The sequence below is a fragment of the Naumovozyma castellii genome, chromosome 6 (assembly GCF_000237345.1).
Source record: "Naumovozyma castellii chromosome 6, complete genome".
NCBI lineage: Eukaryota > Fungi > Ascomycota > Saccharomycetes > Saccharomycetales > Saccharomycetaceae > Naumovozyma > Naumovozyma castellii.
Window position 1 is genome coordinate 297,336 of NC_016496.1, and position 20,655 is coordinate 317,990.

Sequence of the window (20,655 nt, forward strand, 5' to 3'; positions counted from 1 at the left end):
AACAGCCCTGTAGGGGGCTCGAACCCCTAACCTTATGATTAAGAGTCATACGCGCTACCGATTGCGCCAACAAGGCTATTTTATTGGAATTTTATTGGAAAAACAGACATTTATAAACACAAATTGACATCATTTGATTTCTAAGACTATGAAACAATGAGCAGCTGAAAGTGGGGGCTATTATTTTAGCATGTAATATTATAAATACTCAATGAATGTAATGGATTGATGTTGAAGGTATTAGTAAACTTACAAGCTGTGGTTGGGTGCAAGGCCCTAGCTTTCGTTCCTCAAGGTGCGTTACCGTCTTTTAAGGATTAGTAGCTTCTATTAAGTGCGGGACACTGGAATACCTTCGTATCTTGATTGTTATTCATGATTCATTTATTTTCCTTCTTCCCGTTAAGTTTGAACTTTCTAAATTAAACTTGGGTGTTTTAAAGATGATTTGAAAATATTTAGGAATACCTGCGTCGCCGTTTCGTACTTGAACCTTCTATAAATATAGTACTGACACTATTCAAAGGTTGAACACTATTTTCATTCCCACTAAACCATCTGGGAAAAACATGTGTGGTCATCTGCTTTGCCTCATCATGCGAGATGACTTCCAACAAATTCAAGCGCTTGGAGTTAGAAATACAAATATAGCCGCCACTGAGAGGAACTGTCCAAATACAGAAGGAAACTACACGTTATAATCGTCTCAATAAAATATAATGAAATCTCTGGCTGATTTTATGGATAAAGCTGAGTGCAAGACTGCCCTTTTAGAAGAGCTAACACCCAAATCAAGAGATATTTTATTTTCTCCAGTGTCCAAAGCAGAAGATATTCCGTTTATGATTCAATCAATATTATCTTTGGCCTCAGTATCACTTCAACATCAGCAGGAACCAATAAAGATCCAGTTTCCCCTACAGGATGGTAAAAATCTAATGACGTTGACCTTACCATTTTTTGGTAAAAAGTTCAAACTGAAGTCCAGGAATACGAAGCCTTCAAGAAAGGTTGCTATTCTTTTCAATATCCTTAACACAGTTAAGAACAGATTAGAAAATGGGCAAGTGAGCACAATACGAGATTTGTATTATTCTAACGTTGAATTATATGAGAACCAACGAAACATCTCCTTTTGGTTATCCATCTTAACAAGATCGTTTAGATTACCATCAAAAGATTTATTAAATATCATACCTGCTCAAAAGGGTTTGATTTATTCTCCAATTAAAATTATGGTTATTAACAATGAAAAAGTACAGATTATAACACCTTTTGAGACAACGTTGATTCCGTACTTGGGAGATAATACAAAAATTGTGTTGAGCAAGCAGGCTAATGTTCACATCAATAGGGTACTTGTACTTGAAAAGGAGGCAATATTTAGTAAACTCGTATCTTCTCGTAACTCTGACCAAATATTGATTACAGGAAAGGGTTATCCAGATTTTCTAACAAGGAAGTTTCTTAAGCTGTTTCATGAGAGTGAAAAAGAAAGCATTAAGAACTGGGATATAATAACAGATGCTGATCCACATGGGGTAAACATAACATTTATATACATGCAGACAAACACCTATTTGAATTACTGTGGTGCAACACTTTTGCAATTGATTAACCTCAATTTGAAACATTTATCATCTGCCACACAGTTGCTGTCGCTTGACCAAAGGGATGTCTCTCTCACCAAAACATTACTTGGTCGCGTATCCATGCAAGAGGTTGCACAAGCAAGTAAGTTGAAGGTAGCCTTACAAAGACAGATGTTCTTTCAGAAGAAAGGTGAGATGAATGCCCTTTATAGCCGCTGAGCTTTAGTTGGAGCTTACTTCCAGTTAATTTTCCATATCGGCTTTCCATCTCCGGTTCAGGTCTCGACGATGACTCAGTTTGTTTTTCTCTGATCCGCGTTCTTGAGAAATTCCAAAATTTTTCATTCATAACTGCCTGTTCCTTCTATCTCGAAGACTTAAAACTGTTGGTCAAAGCTACCGATAACTGCAACTTTCGAGGCTTCATTCAAACAGCTATAGCCAGAATCTCAAATAAGAAATGCTAAGACAAGCGGCATTGAAAAATGTTACAGCAAAGCGCTGTTTCCAACAGTTTGCTATGAAATCATCCACAGTTTCAGTAGCCACCCGTTATTATAGATCCACTCCACGTTTCTACAGTTCTGCCTCTCAAGCGACTTCCGTCAGACCAGAACCAGCTCCAAGTTTCAATGTTGACCCAGCTGAAAATGCTACATCTAAGCCATCTAAACTAGCCAAGAAAATACGCCAAGAACCTCAAATGGACACTTCTTTCGTAGGTTTATCTGGTGGACAAATATTTAATGAAATGATGAAGAGACAAAATGTAGACACTGTCTTTGGGTATCCAGGTGGTGCTATTTTACCTGTTTATGATGCTATATATAATAGTGAAGCTTTTAACTTCGTTCTTCCAAAACATGAACAAGGTGCAGGTCATATGGCTGAAGGTTATGCTAGAGCTTCAGGGAAGCCAGGTGTCGTTTTGGTGACTTCAGGTCCAGGTGCTACCAATGTTGTCACTCCAATGGCTGACGCTCTTGCAGATGGGATTCCAATGGTTGTTTTCACTGGGCAAGTTCCAACTTCTGCCATTGGTACTGATGCATTCCAAGAAGCTGACGTTGTGGGTATCTCCAGATCATGTACTAAATGGAACGTCATGGTTAAATCCGTTGCAGAATTGCCATTGCGTATTAATGAAGCCTTTGAAATAGCGATGAGTGGTAGACCAGGTCCGGTTCTTGTTGATTTACCAAAGGATGTCACAGCTGCCATTTTAAGAGAACCAATCCCAATCAAATCTACTTTACCATCAGGAACTTTGACTCAAATCAAGAGTATTGCTCAAGAAGATTTCTTAGCTGATAGCATTAACAGAGCCGCTGATTTAATCAATTTGGCCAAGAAGCCTGTTCTTTACGTGGGTAATGGTATCTTCAACAATGAAGACGGGCCAAGACTATTGAAAGAATTGAGTGAACGTGCTCAAATTCCTGTCACTACCACCATTCAAGGGTTGGGTGCCTTTGATCAAGAGGATCCAAAATCATTGGATATGCTAGGTATGCATGGCTGTGCTACTGCTAACTTGGCCATGCAAAATGCTGATTTAATTATTGCCGTCGGTGCTAGGTTCGATGATCGTGTTACTGGTAATATTGCTAAATTTGCACCTGAAGCTCGTCGTGCTGCTAATGAAGGTAGAGGTGGTATTATTCATTTTGAAATTTCACCAAAGAATATAAATAAGGTTGTCGAAGCTCAAGTTGCTGTTGAAGGTGACGCCGCCGCCAACATTGACAAAATGCTTCCAGCTATCTTCCCAATTAAGGAAAGAACTGAATGGTTCAAAGAAATCAACCAATGGAAGAAAGATTATCCATATGATTACATGAAGGAAGTCCCAGGTGGAAAATTAAAACCACAAACTGTTATCTCTAAATTATCCAAGGTAGCTAATGCTACTGGAAGACCTGTCATTGTTACCACCGGTGTCGGTCAACATCAAATGTGGACTGCCCAACATTGGACATGGAAACATCCACGTAGTTTCATTACCTCTGGTGGGCTAGGTACCATGGGGTACGGGTTACCATCTGCTATTGGTGCCCAGGTGGCTCATCCAGAAGCATTGGTTATTGATATTGATGGTGATGCCTCATTTAATATGACTTTGACCGAATTGAGTTCGGCAGTGCAAGCAGGTACACCAGTGAAGATTATGATTTTAAATAATGAAGAACAAGGTATGGTTACCCAATGGCAATCCTTATTCTATGAAAACCGTTACTCTCACACACATCAATTGAACCCAGATTTTATGAAGCTGGCAGATGCTATGGGATTGAAGGGTATCAGAGTTAAGAAACAAGAAGAGTTAGATGGTGCCTTGAAGGAATTTGTTAGTACCCCAGGCCCTGTCTTATTAGAAGTTGAAGTTGAAAAGAAGGTTCCAGTTTTGCCAATGGTTCCAGCTGGTAAAGGTTTAGATGAATTCATGAGTTACGATCCAAAGGTGGAAAAGGAACAAAATGAACTTCGTCATAAACGTACAGGTGGTAAGCACTAATTGAGTGATTACGACCATTACAGCATTGTACATATACATGAAGTTTAATACTATATATTTTTAATGAAAAAAAAAAAGGTGAACTAAAAAAAGAGTAAAATTGTTTTTGTCATAGAATATGTATACGTAGCAAATATTTAAATATGGTTGTAACTGTGAATTTGAAGCTAAATTTAAACAAGAGCCTTATAAAGCATTCCAGAGATGATTATAAGGAATGAAAGAGGGAACCACTTATTAAGATACCAATATTCATGACCATTTTTGTCAAAAGATGACATGTTTCTAGTAGTTGCCTTAATTAATTTAGTCTTCTTTTGTGTAAAGGGTGCATATCTCATTGATAAGAAGACGTCATTCCAAAATGGTTGTTTGAAAAAGGTTCTCTCATGAGTGAATGCATTAAACCCGTAAATACCACCATAGTTACCGTAACCTGAATTACCAATTCCTCCAAATGGTGCATCTTGAATCCCGACATGAAGAATAGTATCATTAATGACACAGTCCCCTGACTTGAGACGTAACAAGATGTGAGAAATTTCCTCATTTGAATCTGAGAAGATATATTGTACCAATGGGTTGTTGTGTGTGGCAATAATTTTATCCAATGTATCATCTAAATTGGAATATTTCAACACTGGTAATATTGGTGCGAAATTTTCCTGTTGCATTGTTGAATCTTCCCATTGGCAATTGAATATTAAAGTTGGTGGAACACATATATTTGTGTCACTTAAATCTGATTTAGCTTGGAATTTTTCGCCACTTGTAGCCTCCAATTTCTTCAACGTAGTATTATAGGCAGTTTCACTGATTAAATGAGTAAATTCAGTGGAATCGTTAACTTCGGGAAACATTTCAATTAACACTTCCTTTGCCAATGCAGCCACTTTATTATATTTGGATTCATGAACCAATAAGTAATCTGGACTCACACAAATTTGCCCTGAATTACCGAAGGCACCAAAGAAGATTCTCTTCAATGCAGTTTTCAAATTCTTATCATTGAAATTCTCAGTGATAAAAGTTGGTGATTTCCCACCCAATTCCAATACACATGGTGTTAAATTCTTAGCTGCTTCCTGTGCGATGATGGACCCCACCGTGGGTGATCCCGTATAGAAGATCATATCCAAATCCTTAGAGGTGATCAACCTTTGAGTTTCATCGATAGCACCTTGGACCACTTGAACCAACCCATCGGGGAACCCAGCTTCTTCAATGATCCGTTGCATAACGAGTGCAGTGTGAGCTGTTCTTTCACTTGGTTTCAAGATGACAGAATTACCTGCTCCAATAGCATGAGCCACGGGGACCAAAGCCAATAATACGGGGAAGTTGAAAGGTGAAATGACCAGGACGTTACCTCTTGCAATTTTTTCCACTTTGATAGATCCACAGATGAAGGGTGGGGAATTGTCAGATACGCGTTTTGGTTTCATCCATTTGGACAAGTGATTAATGATGTGTAAAGTTGCATTCAAGAGAGGATTGATTTCCGTTCCAATGGATTCCTGTCTTGCTCTGTGATAGTCTTGAAACATGGCCTGTATTAAATTTTCTTCATGTTTCAGGATGGAATTGTAGAGTTTCTTTAGTTGAGTTTGTCTAAAGAGGAGATCAGCCTTTGCTGGGGATTTCTCATGGGATAGTTGCAATTGTCTTGCCAAGTAGAAGTTTCTGGACGATTGAATTTTTGTATCGATTACTTCCAGTGGAGTATAGTTCAGAGTTGCCATTGTTGTTGCTTTGCTTTGCTGTCATGTACTGCCAGTTGTGAAGACAAAGGTGACAACTACTTCGGCGATGCGGATTTTCGCAACTATATATATAAATATATATATATTTGAGGCATACAAAACAAATGTCAACTGATGGATAAAATAGGAGGTGATAAATACCGAATATATCTTAATTTAATTAACTACTTACTTTAGTTAAACAATGAGTGAAATTATGTACATCTATTTCTTAGCGGCGATTTCCAAAGCTTGCTTAATGTCATCCAACAAATCGTCACCGTCTTCAATACCGACGGACAATCTAACCAAGTCATCGTACACACCTGAAGCTTCTCTAGCCTCCTTTGGAATACCACCATGAGTCATGACGGCTGGCACTTCCAATAAGGATTCGATCCCACCTAGGGATTCAGCCAAAGTGAATAATCTAGTAGAAGAGGAGAATTTGGAAGCAGCTTCACTACCACCTTGAATTCTGAAAGAGATCATACCACCACCTAGGGCTTCACGATGTTGCTTTTGCACTACGGCGTAGTTTTCATGAGTTGGTAAACCTGGGTAGTTGACAGCCTTGACTAGAGGGCTAGATTGTAGGAATTGTGCGATCTTGGTGGCGTTCAAAGAAGCTTGTCTGACACGCAAGTGTAGAGTCTTCAAACCTCTGTGAGCTAACCAACTGTCGAATGGAGATGGGATGGCACCGATGGCGTTTTGTAAGAATTGTAATTTTTCATAAAGGGCCTTATCGTTAGTGGCAAGGACACCAAGGACAACGTCTGAATGACCGTTAATGTACTTGGTGGCGGAGTGGACAACGATGTCTGCACCGAAGTCTAGTGGGTTTGATAGATATGGGGATAGGAAAGTGTTGTCTACCACTAGGATGATATCTTTATTTAACGACTTAATGGCGTCTGCTACGGCTTGAATGTCTGTTACCTTTAAAGTTGGGTTTGTTGGAGATTCAATCCATACCAGTTTAGTGTTTTCCTTGACCAAGTTGGGTAGTTCTTTCAATAGATCGTTAGTGAAGGTAGTTTCGACACCGTGAGCGTTAGCAACCTTGGTGAAATATCTGTGGGTACCACCATAAACGTCACCGATGGAGATGGCATGAGAGCCTTGTGGAAGGGATTGTAAGACAGTGGCTGTGGTAGCAGACCCAGAGGAGAAGGCTAACCCGTATTTACCATTTTCCAAAGCAGCAATGGCATTTTCCAAATTTTCTCTGTTTGGGTTTTGAGATCTTGAATATTCGTAAATGCCGACTGGATTAGCAGGAGAAGATTGCTTGAAAGTGGTAGACAAAGAGATTGGTTCGATGACGGAGCCGTGAACGTCAGTGTGAGTACCGGCATGAATAGCCTTGGTAGCGAATTTATCAGTAGCCTTTAGAACCATTTTTGTATGATGAAATTTCTTGAAAGTGTTGTTATACCTGAGTATAGTTGATGGTTTTATTCTGGCACAAGAAGGAGAGACATACTTGAAGAGCACAGTGTTAAAGTTCATTGTTCGCTGGAGGTTTATATATGGTGAAATGTAGATGACAGTGAAATTTCAGTTTCTGGCACTATTCACTTTTTTTCTTCGAGAACACGGCATTGAAAACTGTGGCTTCGAGGCACGTGACCGAGACAGCGAGAATTGTGTCCAAATGCTTACGTAAGGGGGGAGCATTTGACACGGCGAAAAAACCACAGTTAGTCCATTACGTAATTTATCCTGTGTTATGGCATGATACAAGGAGCTGTTACTAGTATTAGTCATGGGCTCAGTACCATAATGTCTTGTTTATCGCGTATGTATACGTATGTAAGCAAGGGGGTGGGGAGGGCACCAGCGTCGAAGAAACGTGAACTTGCGTGGTTCGAATGCTGTAGAACAAGAGATGGTTGCGGATTAGCAAGGTGTGCTGGATTATGTACGGCAGTGATGAGACACTAGCATGATAGGAGTGCAAGGTATAGTCTTATCGTATCGTAGTGATTTAGTGATAGTCCCCAAAGTAGATGGCACGCTAGCAAACGACATGTATCGTTTTACGCTAATCTCCCTTAAACTTTTCTTGTGACTGTTTCCATCTTATAGAATGGGAATGTTTTTTGATATTCCTGAGAAACATCCGTAGATATTTTCTAGATGTTTGGGTTTATTAAGAATGTCCGGATGTCCAGCGGTTTTTGGTCTCGCGTCGTTTTGCGCGCTCTGTCTAGAAGTTAGACGGACTCTGCCTAGGATCCAGAAGGAGCGTCCTTCTAGCAGTCGGATCGCTCGTTTCGTCCCGTCCCATCCCATCTCGTTTCGCCTCGTCACTTTCGCTCCCGGCAAATCTGACAATTCAAACACTCAACTGCAATGGTTCCAATCACTAATTAAAGCTTTACCCGTTTGCATTTAGCATTTTTATCTTGCAATTTAACATTAAACAATACCGTCAGAACCAACACACTAAAGTAGATCAAATATGTCCGCCGCTGTTGCCGCCAGAAAGAGAGTTTTCAAGTCCCACTCCTACAGAGGTGTCGAATTAGAAAAATTAATGGAAATGTCCACTGAAGAATTCGTCAAGTTGGCTCCAGCTAGAGTTAGAAGAAGATTCGCTCGTGGTTTGTCTTCCAAGCCAGCTGGTTTGATGAAGAAATTGAGAGCTGCTAAGTTGGCTGCCCCAGAAAACGAAAAACCAACTCCAGTGAGAACTCATTTGAGAAACATGATCATTGTTCCAGAAATGATCGGTTCCGTCGTTGGTGTCTACAACGGTAAGTCTTTCAACACCGTTGAAATTAGACCAGAAATGTTGGGTCACTACTTGGGTGAATTCTCCATTACTTACACTCCAGTTAGACACGGTAGAGCTGGTGCCACCACCTCCCGTTTCATCCCATTGAAATAGAGTGGATAATATTTTAAGAATTTATTATTAAAGCTCTTCAATATCAAAGTTGTATATTAGCGTCAATGAAATTATTGCGTTTTTAAACTAATAAACAAATAAACATCAAATGGTATTGTTCTTTTCCCTTTTTCTATTATATTATTATCCCTCTTTACATATATAATTTTATATATTATTTCAAGGCTTATCAAAAAAAAAACGTTATAATCATCTTTTACCTATTCAAAAGCTTATTGTATCTTTGAGGACACTCATTCCATTATTTTATATACCAATAGTCTGTTTGCATTATTATTATTATTATATATTCGTTACAACATTATCTGGAAATTTGATTAAAATCATCATTTATTTCAGATTCCTTTAATCCATTTAAAGTCGGAGCACCAGGGAACGCATTGAAGTATTTCTTTAAACCTTGTAAATCACTTAATTCATTATTCAACCTCATTCTATCCACAATAACTTCTAATTTATCCACAGGGTTACTCCTATATTTGAAATTAATATTTTCACATTGAAGATTTTCAGACACTGATTCCCCTTCAAGTTTCAATTGAGCAGGTCCAGCATACCCTGTTATACAACTTAAAGTTTGATCCGCAAGCTTAATGGGCACATGATAACCATGGTTAGGTACACTTATATCTAATTCTCTTCTTTCCTTGTTAATATCATACCACGTTTGTGTGGTCTCTGTTAATAATTTATTCCTTTCATCATTAACTTTCCTATAAAAATCTTGATGAATAAACGTCCTTGTCGCATGTGTTTCCTTATCAATACATTGTAATTCATATTTTTGCTTTTGGTATGCTCTACGAAGTTTATAATCACGAATCGAGGCAATGGCTTGATAATAACCTTGTAATTCAGGATGGGATCCCTCCAGACACATTTGTAATTCAGTCTCTAAGCGTACCATTTTATTTTCATACAATTTCTGTCTTAATTCTGCAAATTTATGTTCAATGTCCGTTATTTCTTTCAACGCATCAAGACGTTGCTTCTCCATATCAATAATAGCTGTGGATTGTTCATCTTCTTCAATTCTTTCCTCTTCATCTTCGTCCTCTTCTTCTTCTTCAGCCTCGTTTCCCTCTTCCTCCGTTACATTCTTCTCCAATTTAGGTTCCTCTACTAAAGGTGCAGTTTCCGTTTTCACTGATGTATCATACTGATCCGGAATGGTATCAGCCGTTGATCGAACAAGGGTTCCCTCATCTGAATAAGGCGGTATCTCTTTATCATTTTGTACTTCCGGGAGAGCAAATTTGGTCTCATCTTCATTCTCATCCTCTTCATCATCAGCTTCATCCTCTTCATCTCCGACTTCATTATCGTCATCTTCATCTGCAGCAACTTCTTCTTCTACTTCTTCTACTTTATTATTAGGTTCGGAGTTTGTGTTTATTATTGGTGGTGCCAAGTTTTCATCATCTAACTTCACTCTCTTGGAAGACTCAACAGTATCATCTACTTCATCAATGTCATGTTTCCTCTCCGACGACACGGTTATATCATTATTACTTTCAATTGGGAGTGTTGTAGCATTCTCAATTGCTTCACTTTGTTGTTCATCATTCACAATTTCATCATTTTTCATTACCAATTGAATCAACTTTGGACGTAATTCATCAGTCTCTTGAAGAATATCAGACCCCATTTTCTCTGTGTCAGCGTCACTAGAAATGCAATATTCTGAAAGATTCAAATTATTCAATTCAGTATCTTCTTGATTGTTAAAATCCAAATTACTCAAAGCACTTTCTTCGTCTTCTTCCAAATTCTTAATATTATCCTGACTAGTTCTCTTCAATAAGTGTAAATTCTTATCGGTTAGTTCAGGAGTTGGTAGATTACTTTCAGTCGTGGTTTGTTTCGTCTTAGTAGTTTCAGTGTTAAGTGTAGTGGAGTCCTGTTCACTCATTTGTATTCTCTCAGACTTTTCTTTACGTTATTTCTGTTTTGAGAAGTGGAAAAATCTATATCTTATGCGAATGAATGGTCCGTTACGTAGTAGGCAAGTAAGTCTTTCAAAACCTAAAACAGAGATGTCTGCTATGTGTACTCTAAAACCTTAAATTGGTATTAAAACGTGTGGATCACTAAATACAATGCTGCAATAATGAATGTGTCCATGAGAATGCATTATTGAAAAAGGTTCCTTGTTATTAAAAACTTATAATAAACCGGAGAGGTTACCCTCTTAAAGGCTGGGTAACAAGTACAAAACCTGACCCTAATTAAGAAAGCACTTAAGCCCTAACTTTATTCAGCCCTTAGGGTTAAAATAAAATTAGAATAATAATAAGGCTTTGACATAATTTTAGTAGTGTAAAGTGGAATATTATGGAGTAGACCTTCAACCACCGACTCTATTCATTGTCACAAAGCATACCCATACCCAAGCAAAGCATATCCACAGCATAGCATGCAGAACATTCAACTTTCATGCGAATTACAACTTGATAAATTGACAGACTTGATAGAGGAGAGGCATAGGCTAATATCAACCCTTAACATTCCACCATCCACGGACGATAATATCAGATTAAAGACACTCCTGAATAAGATCATTAGTATACTGAACGAAATATGCGACTCACCCATTGAGAAAAAGGATGATTTGGACACGTTCCAAGGTTACATTGATAGATATAATGAGCTACTTACCCAAATCGGGGGCATGTCACTTGACCTAGACATTTATAGATTTGAGAAGACCTTAAAACTAATGGCAAACTCGTCTGATGAGATAAGTAGTACCACTAGCACGTCTACTTCAAAGAAAGTCAGGTTTGATGATGACATACAGTACAAGGACGCTTCACCTTTACAGTCGCAATTTCAACCATACAAGGATAATCCAGACGAAGAACAAGAACAAGAAGAGTTAAGTCAGGATAAGGCTCAATTATTCTCGTCATTTCATGCTAATGAAACAAGTCGATCCGACTATCAATCCTCTTCATCTACGAATTTAATCTCGAATCAGGAGCTTTTCATTCAGCAGCAACAGAAATTGATGGAACAAGATTCTCATCTGGATCACCTGTCAGGATCTGTGCAAAGGTCTCATGGGATATCTTTGGATATTAACAACGAGGTAACAAACCAAAATGAAGAATTACTAACAGATTTGGAGAATTTAGTGGACAATAGTGGGAGAGGCCTGGAGAGAGCTAAACGTAGATTGGAAATATTTGAAAAGACAGCAAGGGATAACGGACCTTGCTTCACTATTGTTGTTCTGATAATAATACTGTTCTTCTTGCTTGTTATCCTGTGAGTCCTTTATGTAATAATAATAATAATAATAATACTTAATTAGTCAGCGGTATTTTTTACGTAACATTTATTATCTAAATGAAAGACTCCATGTCAAAATTTACTTGGCATTTCAAATAAATTTCAAATAGCTAAATACAGAAGCTTATAAGGAAAGATACTCGAGAGGATGGCCGTGGTATTAAGAAAGAGAACCAGAAAATCCTTGAAATTGGAAGTGGAGCCTGAGACAGAATCGAAATATTTCAAGAAATCCAAAACGGTTAAGAAGGAGAAGAGTAAGGTCATTACAACGACGAAACGTACAAAAAAAATTAAGACAGAGGCCACATCGGTGATTACAAACACATTCCAAGATGATGTGGACACTGATTGGGTTAAAACTTTGAATAACAAGGACTATTTTGAATGGTTAGCCACTAGAACAGGGAACGTTCCAAATAGATGGAGTGTACCATTGCCTGGTAATGCCTTCGAGAATAATACGGGGAAACCCATACCAAAGAATTTTAAGAAGATTTATATGAGATTAAGGAATATGAGAAGTACTATCATAACGCCGGTCGACCTCATCGGTGGATCTTCCATTCCGATGACGATAGGCCAAAAATGCGGTATTCCAAAGGATAAAATTGAACCAAAGAATTACAGGTACCAAGTATTGACAAGTGTTATGTTATCTGCCCAAACGAAAGATGAAGTTACTGCTAGAGGAGTAGAAAATATAATGCGATATTGTATCGAGGAATTGAATATTTCTCAAGGCCTCACTTTAGAGGGGATACTTCAAATTGATGAGGAGACCTTAGATCAATTGATTAAACAGGTTGGATTCCATACTAGGAAAGCAAAATTTATCAAACAAACTGCTCAGATGTTGGTAGATAATTTTCAATCGGATGTTCCCACTGATATACCAGGTCTACTATCGTTACCAGGTGTAGGTCCAAAGATGGCATATCTAACCTTACAAAAGGCATGGGGCAGAATGGCTGGGATCTGTGTGGATGTTCATGTGCACCGTTTCTGTAGGCTATTCAAATGGGTAAATCCAAAAAGTAAAAACCCTGAAGAAACTAGGAAGGAATTAGAAAGTTGGTTACCACATCCTCTTTGGCGTGAAATTAATAGTTTATTGGTTGGATATGGTCAAATTATTGATAGGGCAAGAGGTAAGATACCGACAGATATTATCAAAAAGGAGAATGATAAGCCAAAAAAAGAGAATAAATATCTGGAATTTGAAAGTTTAGAACAGGATTTTAGGAAGCATATGACAGATTATGAAGGTTGGGTTAGGTATTTAAACGCAGAAGCAAATAAGATTAAAGATGAAGAGGACATTAAGGCTGAGGCAATTTTGGATAGCAGTGACATTTCTAATATACATAGCGATATTACTGTTAAGGAGGAAGATAATCATCTCATCCCAGAAGATTTAGCAACTTTAGAGGACATAAAAATGGAAACCGACAATTCTTCTATAGCTGTGAAGAAAGAGGAAAGCTAGCTCATTTTACGTATAGTGTTCTTATTTTCATGAACTTAATTTATAATAATATTATTTTTCTTTAAATAAAATATTCCTAATGATTACAATAAATATCAAATTGGTAAGGAGAGTGAATCCAGAAAGATATCATAGAAATTAATGATTTGTTTTATATATATTTATTTGAAAAGGTTGTTTGGTAAAGAAAAAGTATGATGACAACATTTGATTCTCTAAGATTGATCAACGAAGAATTAAAACAACTGGCAAATATTGTACTATGCCGAAATTAAACTCTTACATTTCTCAAGACTTTCGTTTGCAAAAAACCTTACATCGACATCGTCATCCTTACATAATTTTTGTAAAGAAGGATTAATGGTATCATTTATTAACGCTGTATGGTTCTCTGAATCTTTTCGTAGTGTTTCCATTATTACAGGGTATGATTTTGCAACATTAAATCTGATATTTGGAACTTCATCATCTGCTAACTTTACAATAAAAGGTAATATTTGGTCAACGATAACTTTTGGTGCAACCACTTTAGATAATGATGTTAAAGTAGTCAATAATGTGAATCTGTAAATGAAATTTTCTAATAATTGAGAATCTAATTGTAGTAGTTTTGGAATAATTTCATCGCGACACCAATCAGAGCCAAAGATTTCGGTTAAATCGGTAAGATTCTTAACAGCTGCATTTCTCACAGAAAAAACAGTATCCCATAACCATGAAAGAGATAACTCACATGATTGATTATTGAAAAATTCTACACCTAATTGTTTCGCTAAGATTGGAATATATTCAATAATAGCCAATCTAACTCTCCAGTTTACATCTTTAGCTAATTCTGTAATAGCAGGTAATAACGATTCGGATAATAATTCAATGCCAATCACATCATTTATCACTTTCAAATTGGAAATAATATTCAAACGAACATCAGGAAATTCATCTCTTAGCATGTTTAACAATATTGGCGATAAATGCTGAATAGCTTGTTCTTTAGTTAATAATTCAGCAATGTTGTTAACTTTCAAAGCCAAAGCAGCCCTAACATCTTCAATTTCATCCATACTTAGATTTTGTATTATTGGAATAATCTTTGTTAATAACAAAGTTGGATCATTAATTAGTTTAGCAAACCCTGGGATTTGAGTTGCAATAGCCTTCCTCACATCACCTTCATTATCATCACATAAATTTAGGAAAGGCTCAATTAATTCATTAATATATTCTTGATTGTTGGCAAATTGAGCTGTCAAATCTTCAAATCTATCAGCTGCCATATAACGAACTCTCCAAGCTTCATCATTAATCAATTTAATCGCAGAGTTTAGTAGTTCTTGCGAATGAGATGGATCATTTTTAATGTTGAAAAACTTAGAAATTGAAATCAAACAATCAACACCCAAAAATTTAACAGAATCTTGATTATCATTAATAATAATCTGGAAAATATTAGAAATAAATTCCCAGTCTTGATTTGTGGATAAATCTGGATTTTCTGAAAGTAAGTCGATTAAAGGTGGTAAATTCTTCCCAACGGCTCTTCTTACCATTGGTGTTTCATCTTGTGCCAAATGTGAGTATAATTGGAAAAGATCCTTTCTTAGAGAATCATCTTTAACTCTGAAAATGACAGATTTAAATAGCCCACATGCAGAGACTTTAGAGGAGAACCAATCTGCGTTTGCCAATCTTTCAATCAATGGAATAATGTTTTGTAAAACTTGATCGGTGGATAATTCCTTGGCAATAGTGTTTAAAGAATCCACAGCCTTTTCACGAACAAGAGTTTCCTCCGTAGTAGCAAGAATCTCTAAAGGAGGTAATAGAACGGTTGCATATTTAGAACCACCAACAAATGGAACAAATTGACCTAATTCTTCTGCCAACACGGCAAACACTTCGTCTTCATCATCTTGAGCGACCTCGACTAAGAAGGGAATCAATTCGTCCCTGGTTCTTTCTGGACCCAATGCGAGGGCAATTTTATCTAATTTCTTCATGGCTTCCACTCTCGTAGAGACGTCGTCGTGTTTTAGCTCGTCCATTAGGAGAGCCAATGGATACACATCAGCTTCAGGTTCCATTTCTTTTTCCTTATCTTGTATCTGTTATTGTTATTCTTTCGAATAGGATTTTAAAGGAGGAATCTTTGTACAATATTCAGTAACACTCCTGTTAACCACCGCAAGTTGATTGTCGAGTTGTTTTGTTTGAAATTTCTTCTTTGGCCCCTTAGCGAACTTTGAATTCTAATCACGGAAACCGGGTAATAAAGGCTGAACAAGCTTAAAGCATCTTGCCGCTTCAAACCCAACACTTTGAATAAAGGAAAATGGACACTTTTCGTATATCCCTACTGACAGTGATAGACTGGAGGTTATGATTTTTGAAAAAAAAAATTAATATTTATTTCACCCTTTTTGTAAAATATGTTATGGTGTTTTTGGAGTTTAAAAATTAAATAATTTATATAATTGAAGAAAAGAGAAAACTCTTGTATATGTATTTTATACCAAGATTCAGTGTATTTTGTTTTGAAAATAAATGTAATGCATCTATATATTTTAGTTCGAAACATATCCCCCAACTGGTCTAGAAAAATCCATCCCATGAGTAGATGGGCAAGAGATTCAAACTATTGAAAAATGTTATTGGTAACTAATTAATTAAAATGAATTTATATAAAATGTCAACTAAAATAGTAATTAAGCAGGTGAAATATTACAAAGTTCCTTGGGATAAAAAAATATGTCCGATTATGAGTATAATCATTAGCAATGACGTATATATTATGGAACTTTTCCTTTCAAAGGTATAATTAGAGAAATAAAAAGACGAACAAATAAACTTCTTTTGGTATGAACATGAGAACGTAATTGGTTGTAACATGCGAGTACAATATGCAGAATAAATAAATCAGAGGATTAACCATTTATCATTGAAAATCTCTTCAATTAAAGGTCTCTTTGGAACTGATCTAATAAGGATCTTCTTAATCAACTCAATACAATCTTCACTGATATCGTTGGAATTATTAAACTTTAATTCCCCTTCCAAGATTTCATCGATATTGTAAAATGGATTTTCTTTAAAGACGATCGTGTACAACAAGATACCAATTGCCCAGATATCTTGAGGTTTACCTTCGTATGGTTCACCACTTAACACTTCAGGTGCTGCATAATCAATGGTACCAACAAAGACATCAAATGGCCCACTCTTAACGTATGCAGCGGAACCAAAATCAATAATCTTAACACACCCTTTTGAATCAACAATCACATTCTCATCTTTGATATCTCTATGCACAATACCTTGATCATGTAAATGTTTAATTCCGGATACAATTTGCTTAAAAATTAGTTTTGCCTCAAACTCGGTCATATTTGTTTTAAACTCAATCAAATCAAATAAATCAATACAACCGGTTTCACCATGAACGGGTGTTTCGATATAATAATAATCATCATCTTCAAAGAAATCTAATAAGCTCAGGATGTTATCATGTGGTTTCTTATTTAAGGTTGCCATAATTTGAATCTCTGATGGAATAGTACCTAATTGTCTATCTCTAACCCATGTATCTACCAAGATTCTTTCTTTGAAAATCATCTTGATGACAACAATATATTTCTTCACCTTGTGGATACACATATTTACTTTACCATAGGCACCTTCACCCATCTTTTGTAGAATTAAGAAATCAGAAAACTTTTTGATATGCTTTTCACTACCAATCTTCTTTGCTGGCTTGCGTAAGAATGTTGTTTGAGGTTCTGCAGTCACTTCATTTGGCGGAGATGATGTATCCGATGGAACATCTTCTTCCAAGGTTGTTGTTGATCCTGTTTCTGAAAAGCATTTACTCTTAATTAAATATTCATCGACTTTAAAATTACCCTTAACAAATTGTGACTTGTTTCTGGAATATATCTTGGCCAACTCTAATTTATGTTTAGTCTCCGGATCTTCGACCATTATTTCACTGCCGGTATCATCAATTTCATCTTCATCGTCTACAGAACCAATGTCAGACATCGTTCTATTAGTTGTCACTTCAAGTCTCGATTTACTATCATGACTTGTATTAACAGAAAGGCTAGTTCTATCATCAATTGATCCAATAGAATATTTACCAGAGGATTTCTTTGATGAAATATTTGAGCTACTCGTACTTCCAAAGACTGAAAGATCTTTTTCCTTTAACATTTGTAATTGGGAGGGAGTTGTGGAATAATCAGCTAATGCCACTTCTCTTGAATGAGTAATCCAAACCAGAATGACGTTTGCATTCATAACACGTAATTGGAAATCGACTTTAATGGTTCGACCATCCTGATGGCGACCATCAATACCTACAGAAGTGTAGAAACTGCTTGGATCACCAAGCATTTCTGCTTGCATCTTTCTGAAGAAATGTTCTGTTAAGACCAACCCTTGATTTCTTGATGTATTAACATCTAAGTGTGGAAATTTCTTCTTAAGGTAATCCATTAACTTGGCAAATGAAGGGATAATCTCAGTAATTGATTTACCAACCAACTCGGAAAAATGATGTCCAAACATATTCTTGGATATGGACTTGTTAAAACTTATTAATTGTAAAGTATGAGAATCCACAATAAAAAGACCTGCTTCATATGGTAAACTATGTATCTTTAACTTTAACTCATTTTCTAAGATAGATGAGGAAACAGCACATGGAATGTTTGATGAAAGATGATTTAAAGTGAAATATCTTTTCTGATTAATATGATTGGAGACCCTAAGAGATAATGGTAACAAATCATCATCTGGTGACGTCAGTTTTCCATCGCAAACGTCTTCAATTAATTGTTTTAAAGATTGACTAATCTGTCCGAGATCACGTACATCGTTGGCAAATTTTACTGTTTTAGTCGCTTCCTTTTGCTTTGGTGCAATTGAATCTTCATCTTCAGAATCATCATCATCTTCATCTTTATCATCAAATACACCCAGTTCAAATTTTGGATGCGTTTCATTATGATTTATAGTTTGTGTTGAGTTTGTATTCTTCAAATCAGTTTCATCTAATAGTCCACTTTTCTTTACAATGTTTTCAACAGAAAAGTCACTTGAATTTAATAGCACATCAACATAATCACAAGGAACTCTTTCAAAAACACATACTAACAAACCATTTTTCCTCTTGGCCCAAAATGAGGCCCAGATTAAACCCGATGAATTACTATTTGCACCTGGTTGGATGATACCAATGATTTCACCTGCAAACACTAATTCTTGACCTTCTGTGGATAAAATCTTATGTAATACGAATGGCCTACTATCAGTATGAATCAAATCTAGTAAAGTCAATGCCTTCAATGCATTCTTTGAAATCCCGAATAACAAACAGGCTAAATCATTAGCTGCTTTAAATTTCCAAGGATTGGTTAGAGTACACGTAAAGATAGCCTGTGGTGCTGAGTTCTTTGTGGAGGTAAACGTTCTTAATATACGACCATAATCCTGTTGCGGTCTCATATCACCCAATGCGACAGCGTCATCTGAACCAACAAAATCATCTACTTCTTCCCTTGTTGCTTCTTCACTTTCAATCAATGATTCTTCCACAATGGTACGCTCGTAGAATGGTTCTGCAAGACTATCAAGCAATGTCTTTTTTAATGCTTGGGACCGTTGATCTGCTTTGGATGAGTAACTATCGCCGGATTCATTACCATTAAGAATAATTTTGTTTATATTCAATAATGAAATCATGTGTAAATCTGAAGCTCTTGGAGAAGTTGGAGATGCGTTATTCTCTAAAGTTTCATTTAATAAATCCAATAAAGCGATAAGATTTGATCTTTGTGTATTTATTAATTCCACTGAATCACTCAAATCAGGATCCATAAAAGGGATCGAGTTTGTTTTACCTCCCTGTGAGGATATGGATGCACCACCAGCTGGAGATAGATTTTCAGTTTCGTTTTCTTCATCAAATTCATTATCCACACTATTAAGTGTGGTTTCATTATTTGTAGCAAAGGGGTGTCTAAAATTTAAAGTTGCTGGCAAATTAGAAGTAGAATTTTCTCTATGACTATTTGAAATTCTACGCATAGATGTATCATAATTGTTCCAACTTGTTGGTAAGAAGGCCAATGAATTAGCTCTTCTAATGCTTGATCTAACTTTTGTTACATGTGGTGGTATTAACGAAGGTTTTGTTTCTTGTTGCTGTAGGGATGGTGTTGTATTTGAAACGAATGCATTTAATGCGGCCGTAGGGGCAGTTAAAGTGTTAACGATACTATTATTACTTGCCATTGAATCGTTTCTTCCCCTCAACTTTTCAGTTGATACTGAATTACTTCTCTCTGAACGTCCATGAAAGTAAGGATTATTAAGGAAGAGATTATTGCTTAAACTTTGAGTTCTCTCCAATATCTTATCATTATTATAATTATTATTATTAGAAGTATTTTTGTGAAGTGAACTCGTATTTGTTCTACTATGTTTCACGCTACTATTATTTGTGGGCATCGACGTTAAATCTTCATCAGGTTCTCTTAACATGGCAGGATTCCCAATAATAATTTCTAGTGTCCTTTTTAGTATGCTCAACCTTACTGCCAATGAGTTTGGAGATAAAGGATTGTAAGAATATGAGTGAGTTGACTCATTTGGTATATTGAAAAGTTCTTTCGAGTCAATATCTATACTTGTTGAAGAAGTAGAGTCCAAGGATAAAGCTCTAATTTCATCCAAAGGTGCTGGTGGTAGAGGTGATGATGATGCGGCAGGAGGTACTGGTGGTTTATGAAACATTGTTGATGAAGAATTGGAAAGGGAGTGCTTCAGCGGCGTTGATACATCACTTGTTGAGAAATCACTCGTTGGATAATTATCCATATTAGTTATTTGTTTTAAATTTGGCGACCCCAACGTATCAGTGGTAGATGCTATCGATACAGAACCCGAATTTGAATTTGCATTTGAGTGCGATCCTGTCTCCGATATCCTGTTCTTTATAGAATGTTTTTCTTTCAAATTTATAAAAGAATTTGTCGAAAGGTTTGATGCTCCTATATACGGCATGGTTAACTGTGTGTGTAGGAGGTATACTGGGTAAATGAATA

At 36.5% G+C, this 20,655-nt stretch overlaps 10 protein-coding genes and 1 non-coding gene across 11 annotated transcripts; 5 read left to right on the top strand and 6 right to left on the bottom strand.

Moving 5' to 3' along the window:
• Nucleotides 1-3: 3 nt before the first annotated feature.
• On the bottom strand, nt 4-76 carry NCAS0Ftrna21K. Its single transcript has one exon. It is a non-coding gene; the product is annotated as a tRNA-Lys (tRNA).
• Nucleotides 77-719: 643 nt separating this feature from the next.
• On the top strand, nt 720-1,811 carry SPO11 (DNA topoisomerase (ATP-hydrolyzing); the record flags this gene model as incomplete). The annotated part of the gene is made up of 1 exon (XM_003676940.1): nt 720-1,811. The coding sequence occupies one exon, from the start codon at nt 720-722 to the stop codon at nt 1,809-1,811; it is 1,092 nt and encodes a 363-aa protein (XP_003676988.1).
• A 241-nt stretch (nt 1,812-2,052) lies between these two features.
• On the top strand, nt 2,053-4,107 carry NCAS0F01500 (uncharacterized protein; the record flags this gene model as incomplete). The annotated part of the gene is made up of 1 exon (XM_003676941.1): nt 2,053-4,107. One exon carries the CDS (start codon nt 2,053-2,055, stop codon nt 4,105-4,107), a length of 2,055 nt encoding a protein of 684 aa, XP_003676989.1.
• Nucleotides 4,108-4,280: 173 nt separating this feature from the next.
• Nucleotides 4,281-5,849, bottom strand: HFD1 (hexadecenal dehydrogenase; the record flags this gene model as incomplete). The annotated part of the gene is made up of 1 exon (XM_003676942.1): nt 4,281-5,849. One exon carries the CDS (start codon nt 5,847-5,849, stop codon nt 4,281-4,283), a length of 1,569 nt encoding a protein of 522 aa, XP_003676990.1.
• Nucleotides 5,850-6,074: 225 nt separating this feature from the next.
• CYS3 (cystathionine gamma-lyase CYS3) lies at nt 6,075-7,364 on the bottom strand (the record flags this gene model as incomplete). The annotated part of the gene is made up of 1 exon (XM_003676943.1): nt 6,075-7,364. One exon carries the CDS (start codon nt 7,362-7,364, stop codon nt 6,075-6,077), a length of 1,290 nt encoding a protein of 429 aa, XP_003676991.1.
• A 955-nt stretch (nt 7,365-8,319) lies between these two features.
• RPS15 (40S ribosomal protein uS19) lies at nt 8,320-8,748 on the top strand (the record flags this gene model as incomplete). The annotated part of the gene is made up of 1 exon (XM_003676944.1): nt 8,320-8,748. One exon carries the CDS (start codon nt 8,320-8,322, stop codon nt 8,746-8,748), a length of 429 nt encoding a protein of 142 aa, XP_003676992.1.
• Nucleotides 8,749-9,070: 322 nt separating this feature from the next.
• DEP1 (Rpd3L histone deacetylase complex subunit DEP1) lies at nt 9,071-10,681 on the bottom strand (the record flags this gene model as incomplete). The annotated part of the gene is made up of 1 exon (XM_003676945.1): nt 9,071-10,681. The coding sequence occupies one exon, from the start codon at nt 10,679-10,681 to the stop codon at nt 9,071-9,073; it is 1,611 nt and encodes a 536-aa protein (XP_003676993.1).
• A 504-nt stretch (nt 10,682-11,185) lies between these two features.
• SYN8 (syntaxin) lies at nt 11,186-12,043 on the top strand (the record flags this gene model as incomplete). Its single annotated transcript, XM_003676946.1, has 1 exon — nt 11,186-12,043. The coding sequence occupies one exon, from the start codon at nt 11,186-11,188 to the stop codon at nt 12,041-12,043; it is 858 nt and encodes a 285-aa protein (XP_003676994.1).
• A 168-nt stretch (nt 12,044-12,211) lies between these two features.
• On the top strand, nt 12,212-13,552 carry NTG1 (bifunctional N-glycosylase/AP lyase NTG1; the record flags this gene model as incomplete). Its single annotated transcript, XM_003676947.1, has 1 exon — nt 12,212-13,552. One exon carries the CDS (start codon nt 12,212-12,214, stop codon nt 13,550-13,552), a length of 1,341 nt encoding a protein of 446 aa, XP_003676995.1.
• A 260-nt stretch (nt 13,553-13,812) lies between these two features.
• TPD3 (protein phosphatase 2A structural subunit TPD3) lies at nt 13,813-15,633 on the bottom strand (the record flags this gene model as incomplete). Its single annotated transcript, XM_003676948.1, has 1 exon — nt 13,813-15,633. The coding sequence occupies one exon, from the start codon at nt 15,631-15,633 to the stop codon at nt 13,813-13,815; it is 1,821 nt and encodes a 606-aa protein (XP_003676996.1).
• Nucleotides 15,634-16,465: 832 nt separating this feature from the next.
• On the bottom strand, nt 16,466-20,614 carry PSK1 (serine/threonine protein kinase PSK1; the record flags this gene model as incomplete). Its single annotated transcript, XM_003676949.1, has 1 exon — nt 16,466-20,614. The coding sequence occupies one exon, from the start codon at nt 20,612-20,614 to the stop codon at nt 16,466-16,468; it is 4,149 nt and encodes a 1,382-aa protein (XP_003676997.1).
• Between the last annotated feature and the right edge of the window lie 41 nt (nt 20,615-20,655).